The sequence below is a fragment of the Caloenas nicobarica genome, chromosome 9 (assembly GCF_036013445.1).
Source record: "Caloenas nicobarica isolate bCalNic1 chromosome 9, bCalNic1.hap1, whole genome shotgun sequence".
Lineage (NCBI taxonomy): Eukaryota > Metazoa > Chordata > Aves > Columbiformes > Columbidae > Caloenas > Caloenas nicobarica.
In genome coordinates this window covers 14,647,501-14,665,808 of record NC_088253.1, presented here as the reverse complement: position 1 = coordinate 14,665,808, position 18,308 = coordinate 14,647,501, and the positions used below count along the sequence as shown (strand labels likewise).

At 39.0% G+C, this 18,308-nt stretch overlaps 1 protein-coding gene across 1 annotated transcript in view; it reads right to left on the bottom strand.

The window, feature by feature from the left end:
• Positions 1-1,831: 1,831 nt before the first annotated feature.
• TSHZ3 (teashirt zinc finger homeobox 3) overlaps positions 1,832-18,308 on the bottom strand; it is a 63,681-nt gene continuing 47,204 nt past the window's right edge. Inside the window, exon 3 of the mRNA XM_065640789.1 lies at positions 1,832-5,658. Coding sequence (XP_065496861.1) covers positions 2,459-5,658 — 3,200 coding nt within the window. The 3' untranslated portion in view covers positions 1,832-2,458. The remainder of the gene's footprint in view (positions 5,659-18,308) is intronic.

Sequence of the window (18,308 nt, the reverse complement as noted above, 5' to 3'; positions counted from 1 at the left end):
TGCACTGGAAGATAGTGGATTTTTTATAAAAAAGAAAGGAAACTCTATATGTTTGATATTTGGATGCTACTTATTACTTGAAACATGACTCTTAAGTGCTGTAATGGTGGTTTTGGTTCCCATGTAACCATTTCCAAAGTCGGAGTTCACCTGACTGGCAAAAGACATTATTTAAATGCACAGTAACATAGGTGCTTTGGAGATGCAAGTTGTTTTCAGCGGTTTTGACGGGATGACCTGTCAACACCAGGAAAATCTGTCATAATCATATAAGTGCTCCCGCTTGTTTGCATTTTTTTGGTGCGTGTTTATTCATCTTCTTTTCCCCTCTCACTCTCTGCTGTGAACGCTATACCACCGCAGGCAGGGCCGTAAGAGGACTCACTTCAAAATCACGAAGTTTAAGTCATCAGGTTTCCACTCCTGTCATTGGAAAACGCTGGATAGACGGAAAGGGATTCTCTAAGCCATCAAATACCCACCGGTGCAACCTGCAGACTCTGCTTACTGCATTCAGGGGAACGGCAGCGAGTAGCAGCTTCTGTCTGGGTCTGAATCCACAGCACCTATTTGCTTTGCCACACGTTGCTTATAAACCCCGTCTTCACAAGTCAGCCTTACCTGATGTTTAAAAAGGAGTTATAACACTCATTTATCTTTTCTGGGGAAAAAAAAATCTGTTAATGCAGCCTTTGAATAAGTGCTACCCTGCTCTTTAAATGCTAAAGTTCACTAAAACTCCAGTGATTTATGTGCAGCTTTTGACTGCCAGCACCTGGCAGATGAAGAAACCTACTCAAGCTTCAGTCATAAACAGATAGCATACAATTTAATTTTAATGTGCTCGTTAGTCGTAGCACATTTCAGACATAATTGTGAACGCAACACAAAATTATAGCAAAAAGACAATTTTAATGCTGCTGTAGAAAAAAAGGTTATATGAAGAGTCATATAATGGTGCTTCATTGTCAACAACAAAACAGGGCACAGAGTGCATTACAGTGTCTGTGCTGTTTACATGCCAATATTTTATACATAGATTCTCATATGGTGTCAGCTGTCAGTTACTTCTGCAAATTAACTGCCAAAAATGGAGACGAACAGAATCACTTAGTGTGCTGGTAACCACGGGTTACCTTTCATATGCCTAAAGATAAAGCTGCAGTATGGAATCTTGGGAGAATAATTAGGCAGAACAAAACAGAAAGTTACCAATTGAAATAAAAAGGCATTCTACAATAGGAAATAACAACCAAGAGCGCTTATAAATAAGTAAAAGAGGTTATATCACAGAATGCCTCATAACTTTTTAAGCAAAGTATTACAGTACAAACATTTTAAAGGCTTTATCAATGTTTAGGAAATACAGTACAAGTTTTTCAAATAGATTTAACCCTTTGAGCACTAAGTTTATTTTGAATTTTCTCTTTTTATTTATTTTTTTCTTTTACTAATAAATACCTTTAAAAGTCATGTTGTGCAAAACAGTTAGAATGCATGCCAGGAATGCAGTCCGTGGCTTCTGTTTCTTCAGACGGTTTAAAAAAGAAAAACAAACAAATGATAGCAACACTAATAAATATGTATAATTTAAACATGAACCTCTATTAATATAGATGTACTGTATAGCAAAACAAAACAAAACATACTTTGCTTTAAGAATAATGCTTCTGAATACTTTATAAATGCTATCTGTGGTATCTTTCATCATATAATTTACAATGTTTGGATGTTAAAAGAAAAACTGTTAGATCTAAAAAATGAAATATACACTATATATAGGTACAGTTTATACCTGGGGCTTATCAGGTACAAAAACCACTGCTGCTAAAAATGCTGAAGAAAAAGAAAATGGCATTAACCACAATCACATTTTCCATAAGAGATTTTGAAATCTATACAATATATACATCTATGTTTCAATGTGAAAATTATATTTTTAAATTTCAAGGTGTGAGACACCTCTGCATAAATGGAGGTTCATATTAGTAATCGGAACTTAGCTGGTAAGGGTTTAAAAAAAACCATATCCATACATTTTTACCAAATTAATGCAAAAGTGCTTCAAAGTACTCAGAGGGCTAAAGATTATAGGGTGAGAAATACCAGCACACTTAGGTCACATGAAAAAAGTGCACCAGAATTAGTTATAAATGCTTAATTAAACTGTCTGTTAATGCATGCAGCTTGATGCATCAGAGGGATGCACAGCAACTAAATCCAATTTACACAAAGTTCCAAACACTTACCACTGCATTTTAACCTTCATATTTTACCAGTAACAACAGCTGATTATGCACCTCTATTTAAACACTGTACAGTTATACAAAACAGTTCGGCCCAGAGCGACTCTGGAGTTAAAATAAGAACATGTGCCAAGAACTAAACAGTAGCTTTAAGGCGTCTTTGACAAGTTTTCCTCAAAGCAAATTACAGTTATTTCAATCAAAAGCAAATGCTACTGCTTCTCTAACTCCGAAACGTACAGAAGATGATCCTCTGGTGACTTCCCATGTGTTTTACTAAGATGAAGTTTAACAGCATGCTTGCTTGCAAAAGTCCTGTTACAAAGTTTGCACTGATAGGAAGTTCCGATATCTTCCTCTGGAGAGGATGTCACCAGTTTTTCAGATGGTGACTTTGCTTGTGCTATCTGATTGTTAATCTGTTCACTGGACAGTTTGGACAAGTCTCTTAACCTGAAACCCAGATGCGATTCAAGATGACTGATATAAGTTGAAGGAGTTCTGATCTGTGAAGCACAGTCATTACAAAAGAACACTGGGTGCCCAGTGTCCAAATTTTTAAGGAACTTAGTTCCCCCCGTCCTTCGGAGCTGGTATTTCACATTGGCTAGCCAGTGGCTAATTGTGGTCATTGAAAGTCCCGTAAACCTGGAAATGTGCATTCTTTCTTGAGGGCTCAAGTCTGACATGATGTATTTCCCCTCGGAAGTCTGCCGTAAACTCGCTGCAAACTGGGCCTGCAATATGAGCAAGTGCTGAGGGTTCCAGTTAGACTGACGTCCCTTCCTTTTCTGAGCTGGTGTACTCTCTTCGGGTTCCTCTATTGTGGTACCATCAATGTCAGATTTCTCGGATATGCTGGAAGGTGTGGAAGATTTTGATGTGTGACTTTCTGTCAGGTTCTTCAGCATATCAGATATATCTGACAAGGCATTCTCGCGTAGCGGCGAGTTTGACATGAATGACACGACTGCAGATGTCTTTGCTGTTGTCACTGTAGATGAAGAAGATGCAGAAGATGTCGATGTGGATGACAAAAGCGCTGAACCCAAAGAGCAGCTTTTGTCACTCTTGCCTTTCGTCAAATCTATGGGTTGGTCATTGTTGACATGATAAAAATAACGGTCTAAGTGGTCTGGTTTTTTGGACTGTAGAGGTGGGGTGGCCACTGCGGCCTTTTCCGCCAAACTGTTGCTCATTTTAAAAAGCATGCTCATTGGATCCAAAGTGGGCAAAGACGGCTTTGCGGCCTTCCCGAGGTGAATATTCATGACAGACTGGAGTGCACTTAATGGATTTACAAATGGCTGTTCGGGAGGGTGATCAGTAATGATAGCTGTGCTGCTACTTAAAGAACTTACAATGGACTTAACAGGCTCTTTCCCATTTTCCACAGGTTCTACACTTGGACTGTCCTTGCAACCATCTCTCTGAGGGACTGGGCTGTTCTGCTGGCTTTTAAAGCCACCATCATTGGAGGACTCCATCTTAAGGGGTTCACTGACTTCACTGCTGCATGGCGAAGGTGTTGCGCGCTTCATTGGAGAAAGCTTTCCTTCAGGCTCTTTCATTTTTTCCTCCACTTTAGCCACCTTCTCAGTGACTTTTTTTACCAATTCTTCCATGGCGTGAAAGTTTGTTTTTGGCACGGGAGAGGTCTGACTGCTTGGTGGAGACACCAAGGGCTGGTTTTTAGTTGGCGATACTAGTTCACTGTTTCCAAACATAGGTTTTAATGGTGTACTCTTCCCAGACGAACCCAATGACAGCTTCATCATATTAGGCAGCTGATAGGCAGCATGAATGCTTGGGTAGCCACCCCAGCTTGGTGTGCCATTCTGGGCTTTGTTTATAGCTGATGTAACTGTGTTTTCTAAAGACTTCAATATATCTAATCCCCCCTTAGGGCTTTCTTCTAGGTCGTTTTCAGTCAAGTAATGGTATTTTGAGGAGATATCATACTTCTCCTCATCTTCACTTGACTTTTCTTTGTCTTTCATTTTGTCATCAGCAATGCCTCTTTCTTTATCTACTTCTTTTTTTATTTCAACATTTAATTTAGGGGAAACACTAGAAGGTGTGTTGGAAGGAGACGTGAAAGTAGTGGCAGCTAGTGGCACAGACTGGACTTTCTCATCTACTAAGGACGTTATTGTTGGTGTTGCTGGGGCTTCTATAATTGGTTTCCCTTTTTTCATGGCAGAGTTAGTGACTTTAATAAAATGTCCCGTCACCATCATATGAGCCGTGAGTTCCTGCAGAGTGTCATGTGAACTTCCACACTCCATGCACTTCAGAATTTGAGATTTCCTCGCCTCAAAGTGCCAGGCATAGCTGGCACCGTTCTGGTGACCGTAGCGATTATTTGGCGTAATGTAAGGATTAGAATTCTTTTGAAGTGCATCGTTGGTATCTGAGATTGCTGCTTTTGGCGTCCCACCTGTGGAGTCTGGAGAACTTGGAAGTTCAAGCTCCAGTGATGCTTTCTTTCTAGCAGCTGGGATAATTTTTGCTGCTACAGGTGTAACAGGTTCCTTCAGAGGCACTTTTTGGTAGTGTTTTGTTTTGATCATATGAACACTCAAATCCTGAAGAGATTCAAATGAATGACCACAGTACATACACTTTAATACTTTCTGGGCATCTTCTTTCCCTTCCATTTCAAGCAAAGAACGTTTACGAGGTTTGGACCATCTTTTGGGGTTATTGTTATCAGTTTCATGGTTGTCATCTCGATAATGTCCCGTTTCATTCATGTGCACTGTTAATTCTACTAAAGTATCATAGGCAGCACTGCAGTCTTTACAGCGGAATTTACTGGCTCCAGTAAATATAGAGCCATAAAGCTTACTGCTTTGTCTGTACAATTGAACTGTGCTAAAAAGACTCGGTTCAGGAAGAATTCTGCTCTGAGAAACTTGTTGCAGTGTTTTAGCCATCGCAGTCTGGTGCCAGTCAAAGCTGCCACTTCCACAGCTGCTACTGCTGCTGCTGCTACTGCTGCTGCTACCGTTGTTTTTTTCTGAAATCGGCTGGTGAAGGTTCAAATTGAGATTGGACCAGTAGGAATTGGAGAGGAAGTTATTATACACGGCTTTCATTTGTTCTAAACTATCCGATACAGTAGAGTCTTCCAGTGGTATTGAAGCCTCCTTGCTCTCTTCCTCATTTTTAATAGAGCTGCTCTCGAAGTCTGCCATGCGGTCACTCGTCTCACTGATATGTGACTCACTGTCCATTTCATGGCTAGAAAATTCAGCCGCTGGAGAGTTTTGGTAGCTTTGGCAGTTCTTACTGAAGTCTTTTTCTGGACATGCATATTTTGCTGAAGGCTCCCCATCAACTGCATTTTCATCAGGTTCCACATCATCTTCCACCAGTGCTGCCGCTTTTAGTTCGTCTGAAACATAGGCTAATATGAAGAGAAGAAAATATAAGTTAGTTTCTGTTGGTCATACTTTGCTTAAGTGTTCTAGCCAAAGACGTGCACTTATTTGTAAAATTAAACAGTTAAAATTTAGTGTTTCTTCAGAGCAAGAAAAAAATCTGCTCTTCAAACATAATTTGCCACCTTATTCTTCTCAAGGGGCAACAGCTTGAAATTAAAACTAAATTTGAAATTAATGAAGCACATTCTGGAGGTGGCATTCATTTCTAAAGTAATAAATTACTTGTATCAACCTCAGAGACAGCAGTTCCTGTCTGTCAATTAATATGTCTTATGCTTCTCCTACCCCTAATGCATTTCTTAACAGACAGATTCACAATTTAAATTAAGCAAGCATTTTTTGCTCATTACAGTTTTGAGACTCAATCTTTGATAAATATAGAGTAAAACAAACATCAAAAAAAAATTCTACAAAGTCAAAAAATCCCTAGTTACAATAATAAAAAATGAGATTTTTTAAAAGTTATAATTATTAGTAGTATTATATTTTAGAGGAGGAGATGGTAAAAGCAGGTGATGCAACCTTTCGAAACAACTCACTAAGAGCAATTTGAGAATATTCATGATGGGTGTAACAAATGACCCATTCACATTTAAACATACCTTTCTCAACAAGAAAGCCCATGTAGAATTATGTCAGGAGCTAGTTCAAGAAAATTGGTATGCTGTACTCACTCTTGCTGTATAAATATATACAAGACCTTCCAGTGGACCTTACAAATGTCAAAGTGTTTGCTCTTTAGACTACTTTGTCAATATTTACTCAGCATAAGCTACACAGACACCCAACAGGGATCCTGTCTTTTCTTCCCCTCTCAAGTAATGCAACTGGTTGATGTAAATCTCAGATACTCTTCCTGAATAGGATAGTTGGGAACTGACAGTAAACATTTTTTTTCCATGGTGCTTCTGTGCACATATTCTACACACACTAGGTCTACCTAAGTTTTTCCTTTAGGCAAGAAAACTATGGAAACATTAAGAGAGGGATCATTAACCGATCAAAATGTCCTATTTCTATACAATGCATTAATTTACAGCTAAGCAAGAAAGCAAAAATAGAACATGACTGTTCTGTATCAAAGTGGAATTTAAAATATACCTGCAATCTCTCACAAATACAATTATAAACTTTGAAAAAAACATCTTTCCAGCAGACTCTATGGTTGAAGACACTTGACTTTTGACCTTCTCTGCAACACATCTGGAATGTGTGGGGATCTGTATCTTAAACACATTGACTAATCTATCGCTTGCTCATTCAGGCAATAGTGCAGAGACGGTAATACTTTATACCCCAGAAAGACCTACTTTAACCAAGAGTGAAAAATGCAGAACAGTATAGTGGGTATCGCATATGTGGTATTGAACCTTGCAAACTTCTTTCAGGGAATTTATGTTTAAATGTTATCAGAAAACCACAAGAGACAAAACAAATGTTAAAGTAACAATGAAAGCAGGCTTTTAGTTTCATGTGGAGTATTTCTTCATTCCGTTAAGTAATACAAAATATTCACTACTGTTCTTTCACATGGATGAATAGTAGTGAATCCTCCTCCAAACACGTAAAGTTATAAACTGATCTTCAGAACAGAAGTTAAACCTTTGAAAGCACAAACAAATCACATAAGAGCATCACATAATAGGGATTAGATATTTCAGCTCAGATCATTTCAATGCAGGAAATTCATCTAGCAAGGGTCATATTTTTAATGTTTGGGAGAACATAGTTTGAAAGAATTATGTTAAAAACTTTATTTTAAGATGTTTCAAAGATGCTGATATGACGATCAGACTTTAAGAACAAGTATATGTACTCTAACAAAACAGACCTGTGCTGTTTTGCTCTATTTCATCCTTTTTCAATATATTTTTTTAAAATATTATTTTTTGTACATTAGTAATCTTGGCAATTTGTAGCAAGGATCAGCACCCATCCTGCAAATACTTGCAACAAAACCACTAAAAATAATCTAACAAGGTGGATTTCATTCAACACTTTCATTCCCCTATGGATGGTATAGGTTGTTTTTCATCTTAATTATTTGTTCCATCATGTTTCTGAAACTCTACCAAAAACTTTAGCAAAGGACACCAAAGCAGTTCAAATTACTCTCTAAAGCTGAAAAAATTTAAGTAACTACTGAAAATGTGTAAACGACTGGTTATTAACTACCTCTCAACCATGCCATATCCCGGTGATATGAATCAGGAAGGATGGAAGGAAGCAATGACAGCATGAAACCTATGATTTGGTAGCAAATGTTCCCTTTTCCTCTTCCACCTTGTGGAACTTGTTTTTCTTTCACAACTCCCGTTCCTTTGCCTCTGTTGTGAAACTGAAGAACAATTCCCTTTTCACAAGGTAAAGAAAACCCAAGGTTTTTGCCGCACTGCCTGCATTATGAAGGTCTCATTCACACCTGCGGGCTGAGCTGGCACGCCAAAGCACTCTCTTAAGTGTACCTGTCTTTTGCTCTTCTTGCTCCCTGAGTGCCAGCGTGAGCATGTGCCACCCATTGCCACCACCACGTCATACACCAAAGCCCTGGGTTCTGGCCCTGCACATCAAGGAGAGTCCTCCTGGGGACCGGTGCTCACCAACACAAAAAGGGGGCACAGAATCAAGCCTCTAATTAGTGTGTGTTTCTTTACATTTTTATTTGTCTTGCTGCTGAAATCTTAGGAATTTTGCTGGAACCAAAACACTTGTACTGTCACATTCACAGTTTTTTTAGAGTGACTTTTACATTAGCGAAAACCTCGAGCATGTGGCTCATTTAAATGTAAATTTATTTACCTTTCATGCTTTCTTTGCCCTTTTCACCAACTATCATGCATATTCGCGTGTTAACCAGGAGCTGCCTCCTCTATAGCTGTTCTCCTTCCTAAGCTCAAGTTGTGAAGCCAGCTTGTGACATCAGTCTTTGATTCAGAAATAAGGGAAATGAGGCACAAACGACAGTATGGAATTTAACCTGGCAATGTGCAACTTCAGTAAACTGAGAGTTTGAACAACTCCTTCAGCTCTTTCCCCTGCAAAAAGGAGAGAGACATTACCTCCAACTCCCTCAACCAAAGATTCATGCAAGAGATGAAGATGCTCAAGAAAATACCTTGGCCTAAGATTTAAAAACATAATCCTAAACTGAAGTTTATGCCAGTAGCTTCTAATTCCTGATTCCAGGGGCTGGTGAGCTAATCACTTGCCTTCAGGGCAATATAAGACAATCCAACAAGTCCTGGACCAACCTGCAATGGCAGACTTGGGGCATACTCAAAGGTTTTGCAATACCACTACTACAGGTAGCTTGACGTTGGCTGACATGTTTCCTCCTCAGAAAACCCCATTAAATTGTTACCAGCATGTGGGACAGAAGAGAGGGTTAAGGCCAAATCTCAGCCCCACGCAAGCAGGGAATACAGGATTTAGTGCAGATACTTGTGGAAAGGAGCCCATCTGCAGCCACGGGAATCTCTGCTCCCTCCCTGCCCCACCAGCTCCGGCTCAGGGCACAGAGATGATCTATATTCTGAGTACAGATGAAGGTAACAGCTTCACCGCAACAGAGAGAAAGACATGGAGGCCCATAGCTGGGAAATTTCTTGTTTGGTTAAGTACCTACGAGAAGAGCAAAGAGACTATGAAACAGAAAATAAAATCAGGAGGTGATGCTAAAAAAAATTTCACTAAGATTCACTGCCTGGTGGAGACATTGTCTTTAAGAAGCACTGTCTCCAATTCATCATTACTCAACTATTTCCTTGTTCTTAAAAAAAAAGTAGACTCGTAGTTTGATATTTTCCTAGTGTGGAGTAAATGTTTGAAGCAGCAGGGCATCTGTAAAACTGTTCTTCAGTGCCTCAACAGCAAAGTCTGAGGGAAAAAAAAACTTTAAAGACAATTCTAATGGCAGAAGACATTAATAAGAATGGAAATCAAAGAAATGATGTGGTTCTGGGTTTTTTTTGTTTTTCCAGAGTCAAAGAAAAAAAAAGTTCTCAAAAAAGTTTCTAGTTTACATCTCACAGAACACCATAACCCACAGGAAGCTGCCTGCAAGTTGAGCAATGGTGTCACTGTGACATCATATTTGACAAAAAGTAGGAAGAAGTTCGCTGGTGTGGCCCTCAGTTTCTAGAGAAGATGAGCATCTCGAAGGGATTCAGAAACCCATTGCAGGTGCAGCCACAGAGAGTTTGAGAACAGACAGTTGTCTCATTAATATTTGCTAGGTAATAATGGAATTAACACATTTGATATCAATACATAATAGTAAGCTATGGTATAATGCAATTCATTTCCACACAAGAGGGAATTACCTTCATAACTGAGTTACAGATCATTTCTTTGCCAGTGGAAATAAACTGTGATCCATCACTGCCCAGAATGGTCTACATGTTGTATATACACTAATAAACTCATATACCTGGTTCTACACAGACACCAGAAATCTACTAGACAAGACCAGAGAAATATCACCAGTCCACTGTTCCTGCAGCTGGGGAAGTCCCCATGCAGCTAAAACAGACGTTACTCTACTGATGTCCTGGGCCAAACTCAGCAACCTTCTGAGGTGCCCACCAGCACAACAGCCACTGGCTCCAACCTCAGCTGCCAGAGGTCCTCTTCAGCAGAAGGAGGAAAAACAACACATGGTTTTCATCCCTTCCACGGCAACATCCACCCAGTAACATCAGACACACACCTCCTTCAGTTTGCTTGGAAATACAAACCCACAGCATTAAAGGCGTGTTTTGCTGTTCTCCAAATACCAACTAATTGCACAATTCTTCCCTTGTTTCCTGAAAAGTGCATCTGAGACCACATATTTTGGCTTGGATCTATCCAAATACTTCATTTCAATACTTTAAAAATATCTTATTTTAATGATGTTTTTTCACCAAAACTTTCTCTTTTGTTTTAATTAGCTTACTGGGGTGTATTTAAACTACTATATAAACACTTTGCTTGAGAAAGTACCAAAACTTTCAAATATTCTCACATGAAAAAATGCTTAACTACAAAAATTTATCAAAACCATTCAGTTCCTTGGAAATATTTTGGCTTTAACCGAATAGCTTTTTATTAAAAAAATTACAACCAGCTTTACTATTTATTTATGCATGGTTTGAAATCATCGTGTAATACTAAAGGTCATTTCCCAAACCATCTGATTTTGAGTGTATCTTGAAAAAAAAATCCTCTCAACCCTTAAAAAGCCCAAACCCATACACCTCTCACGCTTGAAAAAGAGAACAGCAGAAAGGGGCAGGAACGCTGCCAGTGCTTACAGGATGAGTATTATATTCCCAGTCAAAAAGAAAAAGGGGAAAAGGATCAGAACAGCTCATAGAGCAGAGCAGTGAGTAGCACCGGTGCTGCGGGAGGGCTGCTCCCGCCAGCGCGGAGCCTTTTCCTAAATATCGTTCCCATCCTGTCTTAAAGCAGACACCTGAGAAATAACCAGAATATTTTTTTAAGATTTAAGACATCGATGAAAAAACCTCGCATCGACCTCAGTTTTGCTGGGACCATTCAGAGTCGCGAGGAGCCTCCGTCTGAACACGAGTCCAGAGAAAACCAACAGAGAAACAGCAGCACGGAGATGATTTGACTGTGCCAATGAACCTTGCTCACAAAATTAATGAACAGAGGCAAGAGAAAACCAGCTCGGTGGATGGAGTCAATCAAAGACCTAATGCAAATGAAGACATATACAAGAGTTATATTAGTCTGTTAGAAAACTCCCACTCCACAGGCCTTCCACTTAGAGGAAGAAAGGCAAACATTTCACCCACAACATGAGCTATTTCTATACAGAGACTGACTGATAATTCATATGTAACTTAAATTGTATTTGAGGCTTCCCTACTCGGCAGAGATGTTAGCATATTCCTCAGCAGGCAACAGAAACGGGAGGAATGAGGGCTGCCCTGTTTACAAGAGTGGCAAATGACAACACTGTCTCTAAACGGGCATGGCAATACTGATTACCCAGCACCTTGACAGGGACATTATTCCTCTTAGAAAGGTCAAAGGTTCTGTTTCATAGAGGCAGGACTGTCTATTATGGGAGAGAAATGTTATTTGCAAGTGGAGAGGTCAGCACTTCTCTCACGCATCGGCTGAAGTCACTGGTACCTCGCACCGGAGTCTGATCCTACTGCAAGACTGATTATTCTGCCCACTGGCAAGGTCGAGAGTATTAATTTTGAACATGTTAATTTGATGTGATGTGCACGATTAATGCTTGTTTAGCTGGATTTTTTTTTTTTAATGTTGGTAAATCTGCAGCCTTTTCATGCCAACAAGAGTATAGTATTGAGTTATTGGGAATCAGTGTGGATGGATGTGACATAGCATGCCAATCTAATGGGTGGCTATCATTAGGCACTAGGAACTTTGAAGTGCACTTGTGTTTGTTCCTTCATGAAAATACTGCAGCTGTCTGCAACAGAGAGCTCAGAAATAGGCCAGAGGAAGCCAGCCAGCTGCTCTAATCCAGCATCCTGGGCTGGTATTACATTTGGAGCAACTTCAGAGAGCTCAAATCAACTCTAAGTGTTAAGAGCTGAGAATTACATGGACAAGAATATACAGTGAAGAGACGGTAACAAGAAATGTGTCTATATGTCATTAAAGTGTGGGCCATCTAGCACAGAACAAAGCAAGTCTACAGCAGGCACCTTTTTCTGTATCTCACTGTATTCCAAACTCCTCTGGTTTTTTGTAGTTTAAAGGAGGGTACGGGATTCAGGTCTACTGTTCACTTTAGACTTTACACTGCCATATGAAAAGTATTGTACAGGCCACCTACAAACAAAGAGAGAAAACATTCAAAAATTGCTACTAACTCTGATAAGGGAGGCGTTTTTCTGAAACCGAATACTGTTTAGGTTTTTGTTAAATCAGAGATTCCCATGCAAATCTCACATTTATGTCTTATCTCCTTCATTAAATACACACCTGAAAAAACAGGATGCCATACTATTAAATGATGGCTTAGAAACAACTTAGCACTACTGGACAGCATCACTCTACTGAGGTGTTCAAAAGCTTCAATGAGTGGTTTATTCTTCACAGCAACCCTGTGGAAGAAACATTCTTATCCGCATTCTTATCTGCAAACCTGGAAATCCAAAGAAGTTCAAAATTACTTGCCTAGTGCCAAACAAGAAGACAATTAAAGGAGCCTGTAACTCCTGCAGGTTAATATATATAATTCAGCTGTTTACACAAAACATGAGAAGATGGTTTAAGTTTGTGTTTCTGTTCCTATGCTGCTTCGCAGTGTGTTTATGTGAATATAATGTATAATTGAAAATAATTGCCAGTTTTCAGCTTTAACAATTATTAAGGATACAATACCCAGTGAAATACCCACAGGTGCATGTACTGTGCACAACCCAGAGCCTGTGGTTACAAATCTCCTCCAAGCCAAACTGCTGGCATCTAATAAATGCTGAATCCACAGACTGCTAGCAAGCTTCTTTTCGCAATGGGGAAAATACGAAAGGGTTTTGAAGTAAGAATAAGTAGTATTGTCACAACTGTCCTCCAAAGAGCTTCCTGCTCCCAGCACAGAGGAGGACTTTGGGTAGCCTGTGAACACCTCTTCTACCAGAACTGCGCTGGAGATGTAACATGATGGATCATGCCTCTCTCTCCTCCAAAGCTGCGCTCTGCCTTGATTTCTGCCTGGGGCCTAAACACCCTGAATTCAACCTGCTGAGCAGGGCTTTTCTAAAATCTGCCCAAATTATCCACCCGTGAAACATAACACCACTTCTTTCTAATGTGGAGAAGAGCACACGATCCTACCACACTGCAGTGTACTCGTCTGTGGGCAGGGCTGCGTGAGCATCAGTCTGAGATCTGTCTCGCTTGAAGAGCTCATCTGCCACCTTCTACAAAAAATTCTAGTTACTCCCATGTATAATGAACAAAACTGTACAGATTTGTAAAAAGACTTCCCCACGTAAAACTTGCCTTCCGATGTCATTATTGTACAGCCAGAAGTGAACGACACGCTTATGAGAAACTTCGCAGGAGTAACAGTTCAGAGACTATGCCTGGTCAGGAAAAACAGATTTTTATGAGTTTGTTCTAAATTTGCAGCCACACATACACAATACTGACTCCTGACAGTACAGCTGTAGAGAAGCTGAGGAACAGTTCATGTCCCGCTGTGTGTGGAAAGGCTAAGAATCATTATAGACTCCCACGAGGACAGAAGGAAGTTCCTTGTTATCGTATTTCGTGGTATTAATCTCCTTCTCCCTTTGCACTCTGGTGGAACAGAGATTTTAACAGCCCCTATGAGCCTAAGTTTGGAATTTCTGGCTGATCCTACAGAAAAAGGAGAAAAAAGACCTTCTTGGCCTTCCCTGTCACCACATAAGCTTTCACAAGCACCATCAGGACTAGACCAAGTCAGCAAATGAGTAACAGGGACTGTAAGCACCCTTCGGGAATCCTCAGCTGCACCGCTGGAGTCAGTTCAGGGTCTTGGTGTTCCCGTTTCATCAACGTTCATGTAGTACCTTCCTCTTCCTCCCCTCCCCACCCGTCCACGTTCCTGGGGAAAGGATGCCCTTCCTCTAGGTATGCCAAAGTTACAAATGAACGTCATTCAAAGGAGCAAAAAGTTCCTCACTATCCATCAGGAGGTTCCGGGTCAGCTAACCAGCCAGGAAGGTGAAACAGCACCAGGGACTCAAGAGCCAGGCACAAACTGCCCAAGTAAATCAGCCCCAATCAGCCCCACAGTCTGAAAACTTTCACGTAAACTTAACAAATACATTAGTAACAAAAAAACACGTAATTTGCTGTATAAATTATTCATCATGAATAAATGTGATTCACTTAAAGTAAGACAAAAGAGGTTTTCCATTGGTGTCCAAGACAGTTGCTTCATGTGAAGTCCTACAGACTCGTTAGAGTTTCCCCACTCCTTGCAAACACATACTACAGTGGGAAATACACATTCATAAGCAGAGAAAACAGTTTCATGTTATGCTTTGACCCTAATTCTGATTTGGGAGGTAATTTTTTTTTTGGACTCTGTAGAATTTTTTTAAGCACAGAACTACCATTTCCTCAAGTGAATAAAAATATTTACCAGAATTCTCAAATAATAAAAATATTTGTTTGTTGGGCTTTTTTCTTTTTAAATAAAAGTCACTATCAACACTCTGGTAAAACAAATCCAAATTCTGTGTATAAATTGACACGAAAACACACAGTGACGTAATCTCTGCTCAGTATCAGCATTTGGGTGGCATCTTTTAATCACTGAAGAGCACACAGGGCATTCAATAAACTAATACAAGATTCACAGCCAACTCCAGGATAAGCAGCCATGAGCATAAAAGTTCTCAATATGGCTCTAATAGCTCTTAATTATTATAATCCTTCACTGAGCAAACAGATGTTGTAAGGGAACTTCAGTTTCTTCAAATGCAGTAATCAAACCATTCTGCTGCAGCCCTGCCTCTTTTCAGTAAATGCTTTATATAGTGGAGTGGAAATAGCAAATGTAGTGACAAAATGACCATTTAATTGTCACAGAAATCTGTTTCTGAACAAAACTGATGTTGTAATTTCTCTTTATCCACATTTCTCAGAGTCTTCTGATTACGGTTTTGCATTTTTTTAGACTAAGAAAAAAAAAATCTTCCACCTTACTTCCCACATCTTCGGTTGCTCCTAATCTGCACATCTTACAAGTTTTACAGCAACCAGAACACTGGCTTTGTATTTAACTATAATAATATTAACACACATCTCTGGAGCTGCAGCTGTCATTGTGAAGTGTTTAAATACCAAGTTTTGACCTAAAATGCTTCAATATATTACAGTGAGTCATTTTACTTGGATTTTTATTTGTAAATGATCATGACTACTTAAGACATTCAAAATGTACTGAAAGACCTTCAACCTGATCCTTTGTTTTTCTTGCAAACTTGGAATTCCCATTCAAGTCCTTTATACAGTAGTTTCAATAGCTATTTTGGTTGCGGTGCCTCCTTACAATAAACTCCATACAACTGTATGAATGGTATAGTAGAAATCCAAATTATTTCAATCACAATTTCAGCTATTGTGAACTTGTGCTTATAACGAAGTTTCTCCATGAAAAAAAGGAGTTCACTGTGGGCCAACAAAGCTTTGGGTCCTTTCACAGTTTTTATTCAGCCCTCATCTAAGAAAAACAACTATTGACTGCAATATGAATCTTAGGACTTGGAGAAAGCAGAGATTCTAAGGATTACCTCTACACGATGGCCCCAGCTTGTTTTGTATGCATAGCAAAAAGGAGCACTGCATATGCATTTCACTCGTTTGCTAACTATACTAATATACGCTTTCGTAAATGAGTCTCTATCTAGCACTAGCTATTGAACTGAAGGGTATTTCAATAGGTGGGTTTTGCTATAATACTACACTAACATAATGTGCTGGAAACAAATAGTTCACTGATTTCTGAATAGAAAATTTGCTGGAAAACCCTGAAAACTAGAAGATGAGGGGGCAGGGATTAAAATGTCGCTTCAGAGCCACCAACCAAACTCTTGTCATTTTTAAAAGATGTTCCTGTGGCACAATATGAATAGTTTATAGCCATGATTGTGAACATTCGATGTCATATAAGAAAAGACTCTTGTCAAGAGGCTTTCCCTTACAAGCACCCTCATCATGACCTGTGTTAATGAAGTTAATTGAATTTAAGATCAATAATGGTTAATTATTGCAATTTGACATTCTGAGATAAATGGCTTTAAGACAGAGAAATGTGTGTGTATGTGAATTCTCTCCAAAGAAGGTGAACACATTACAGCCTAAGAGGGATCACACAGTCCTTCCATTGATCCTGGTACAATCTGATCGACCTAATCCTCTGATGAATGTGGGCTTTTCACAGCTACAAGTAAATGTTCTACAAGACTACTCTAACCCTTGTCACTGACCAAATCTATATCAGCTGTACACTAGAAATCTATTGAGATAGATTAAAGGACTGCTGTAGAAACAAGAGATGCTTCAATAAAGATGAAGGTTTATTATATTGACTATTAACGTTACATGCAGTATGTAATTATGAATGCTTATGGATCATAATAGTTTCATTTTGGTCAGTTAGATGTAAATGATCATAACTGAACAATAGTATTAAGTTAAAAAAATACGAGAGTTTAAAAAAAAAAAAATCCAACCACCATGTTGAATTTCATGACTTACATGCAAATGTTCAATAAGAAAGTGATTTAAGAATCCTCCCTGAAATGTGCAAGAAGATGCTCACAGACAGGTATTTATTTCATAAAGTCACTCATCAACCTACTTCATTTAGGGGTTTTTTAAGTTTACTTTCACAACAGCTCCTCAACAGGAAGACATTTTCTCAAACGTGTTAGTAATGATATTCTTACATGCATACTGAACAAGTTAAATGACCACTTACAAGATTTATAATGACAAAGTAAATGTCAAGGAAAAAGTATTAGTGATTGCAGAGCACTGACAATAAAAAGCCGCTGAAGAGTTCTGTCAAAATGTAAGATTATGCAAAAACACTATCGAGAACACTGCTAATCATCTGCTCTTGTCAATTACTTGAAGGGTATCTGACAGCATATTTACATTAAACACATTTCAGTAGCAAAATCCTTAATGCTGTATCAGAATATTTTCATTATCATTAGAAATCCTTTAAAAAGTTCTTTTGCAGCAGAGCATTACAGCAGCAATGATGTAATATCTATCTCTGTATCAGGTAAGGGTATCAATTTCATGCTATTATAGCTACATCACATTTGAAATAATATAATCAAAGACTAAATACACATGTAAGATGGCAATCTCCATGGTCCTACACTCAACACAGGTATTTTCAAGTAACAGCTTCGTAGGACTCTCAAACTCGGCGCAAACGGATTATCTGTCTTTGGCCATTCTTTTAGCGTTTTACTCCTTGTGTGACTGTATTTTATTATGGCAAAAAGCATTATCAAGCAGATACTTTTTCTAAATCTCTGACTGCAACTTGCAATTCTGCCGCCTTATGAGGAGTCACATTAACTACCAACACCTTTCACCTGCAGTAGAAACTTATTTTAGTTATGTCTATGTTATACTTTATGGAACCTTCCTCCAAAATAGAGAAATAAATGAAATGTAATGAAAATGAAATGTTGATCCTTTCCATGCTTCAGCAGGCGTTACTAAAAGAACATACATAACCCTGTTGGATGTGTAAAACAGTAAGCATGCACAGAGAGTGAGCGTGAGCTGCCTTTCAGAAGGAATTCATAGGGGCTTACAGGAAAAATATGGAAAATAAGCCCCCACCATGACATGCAGGATCAGTTTATGGTCCTTCCACCACTCTCCTTGTAGACAGCACACTTAAACTCAGTCTACCTGCCTGTAAAAGGGCAAAAGACTCCTGATACTCTTATTGCTTCTAATTTTTCAGATTTTTATTTTTAAAAAGGGCAAAAAAACCAACCAAACAAAAAAATCCCACAAAAACAACACTTATTGAAACTAACCTGACGGAAAGCACAGATCAGACCTGGGGATCTGGATCAAATTCAACCCTGATTCG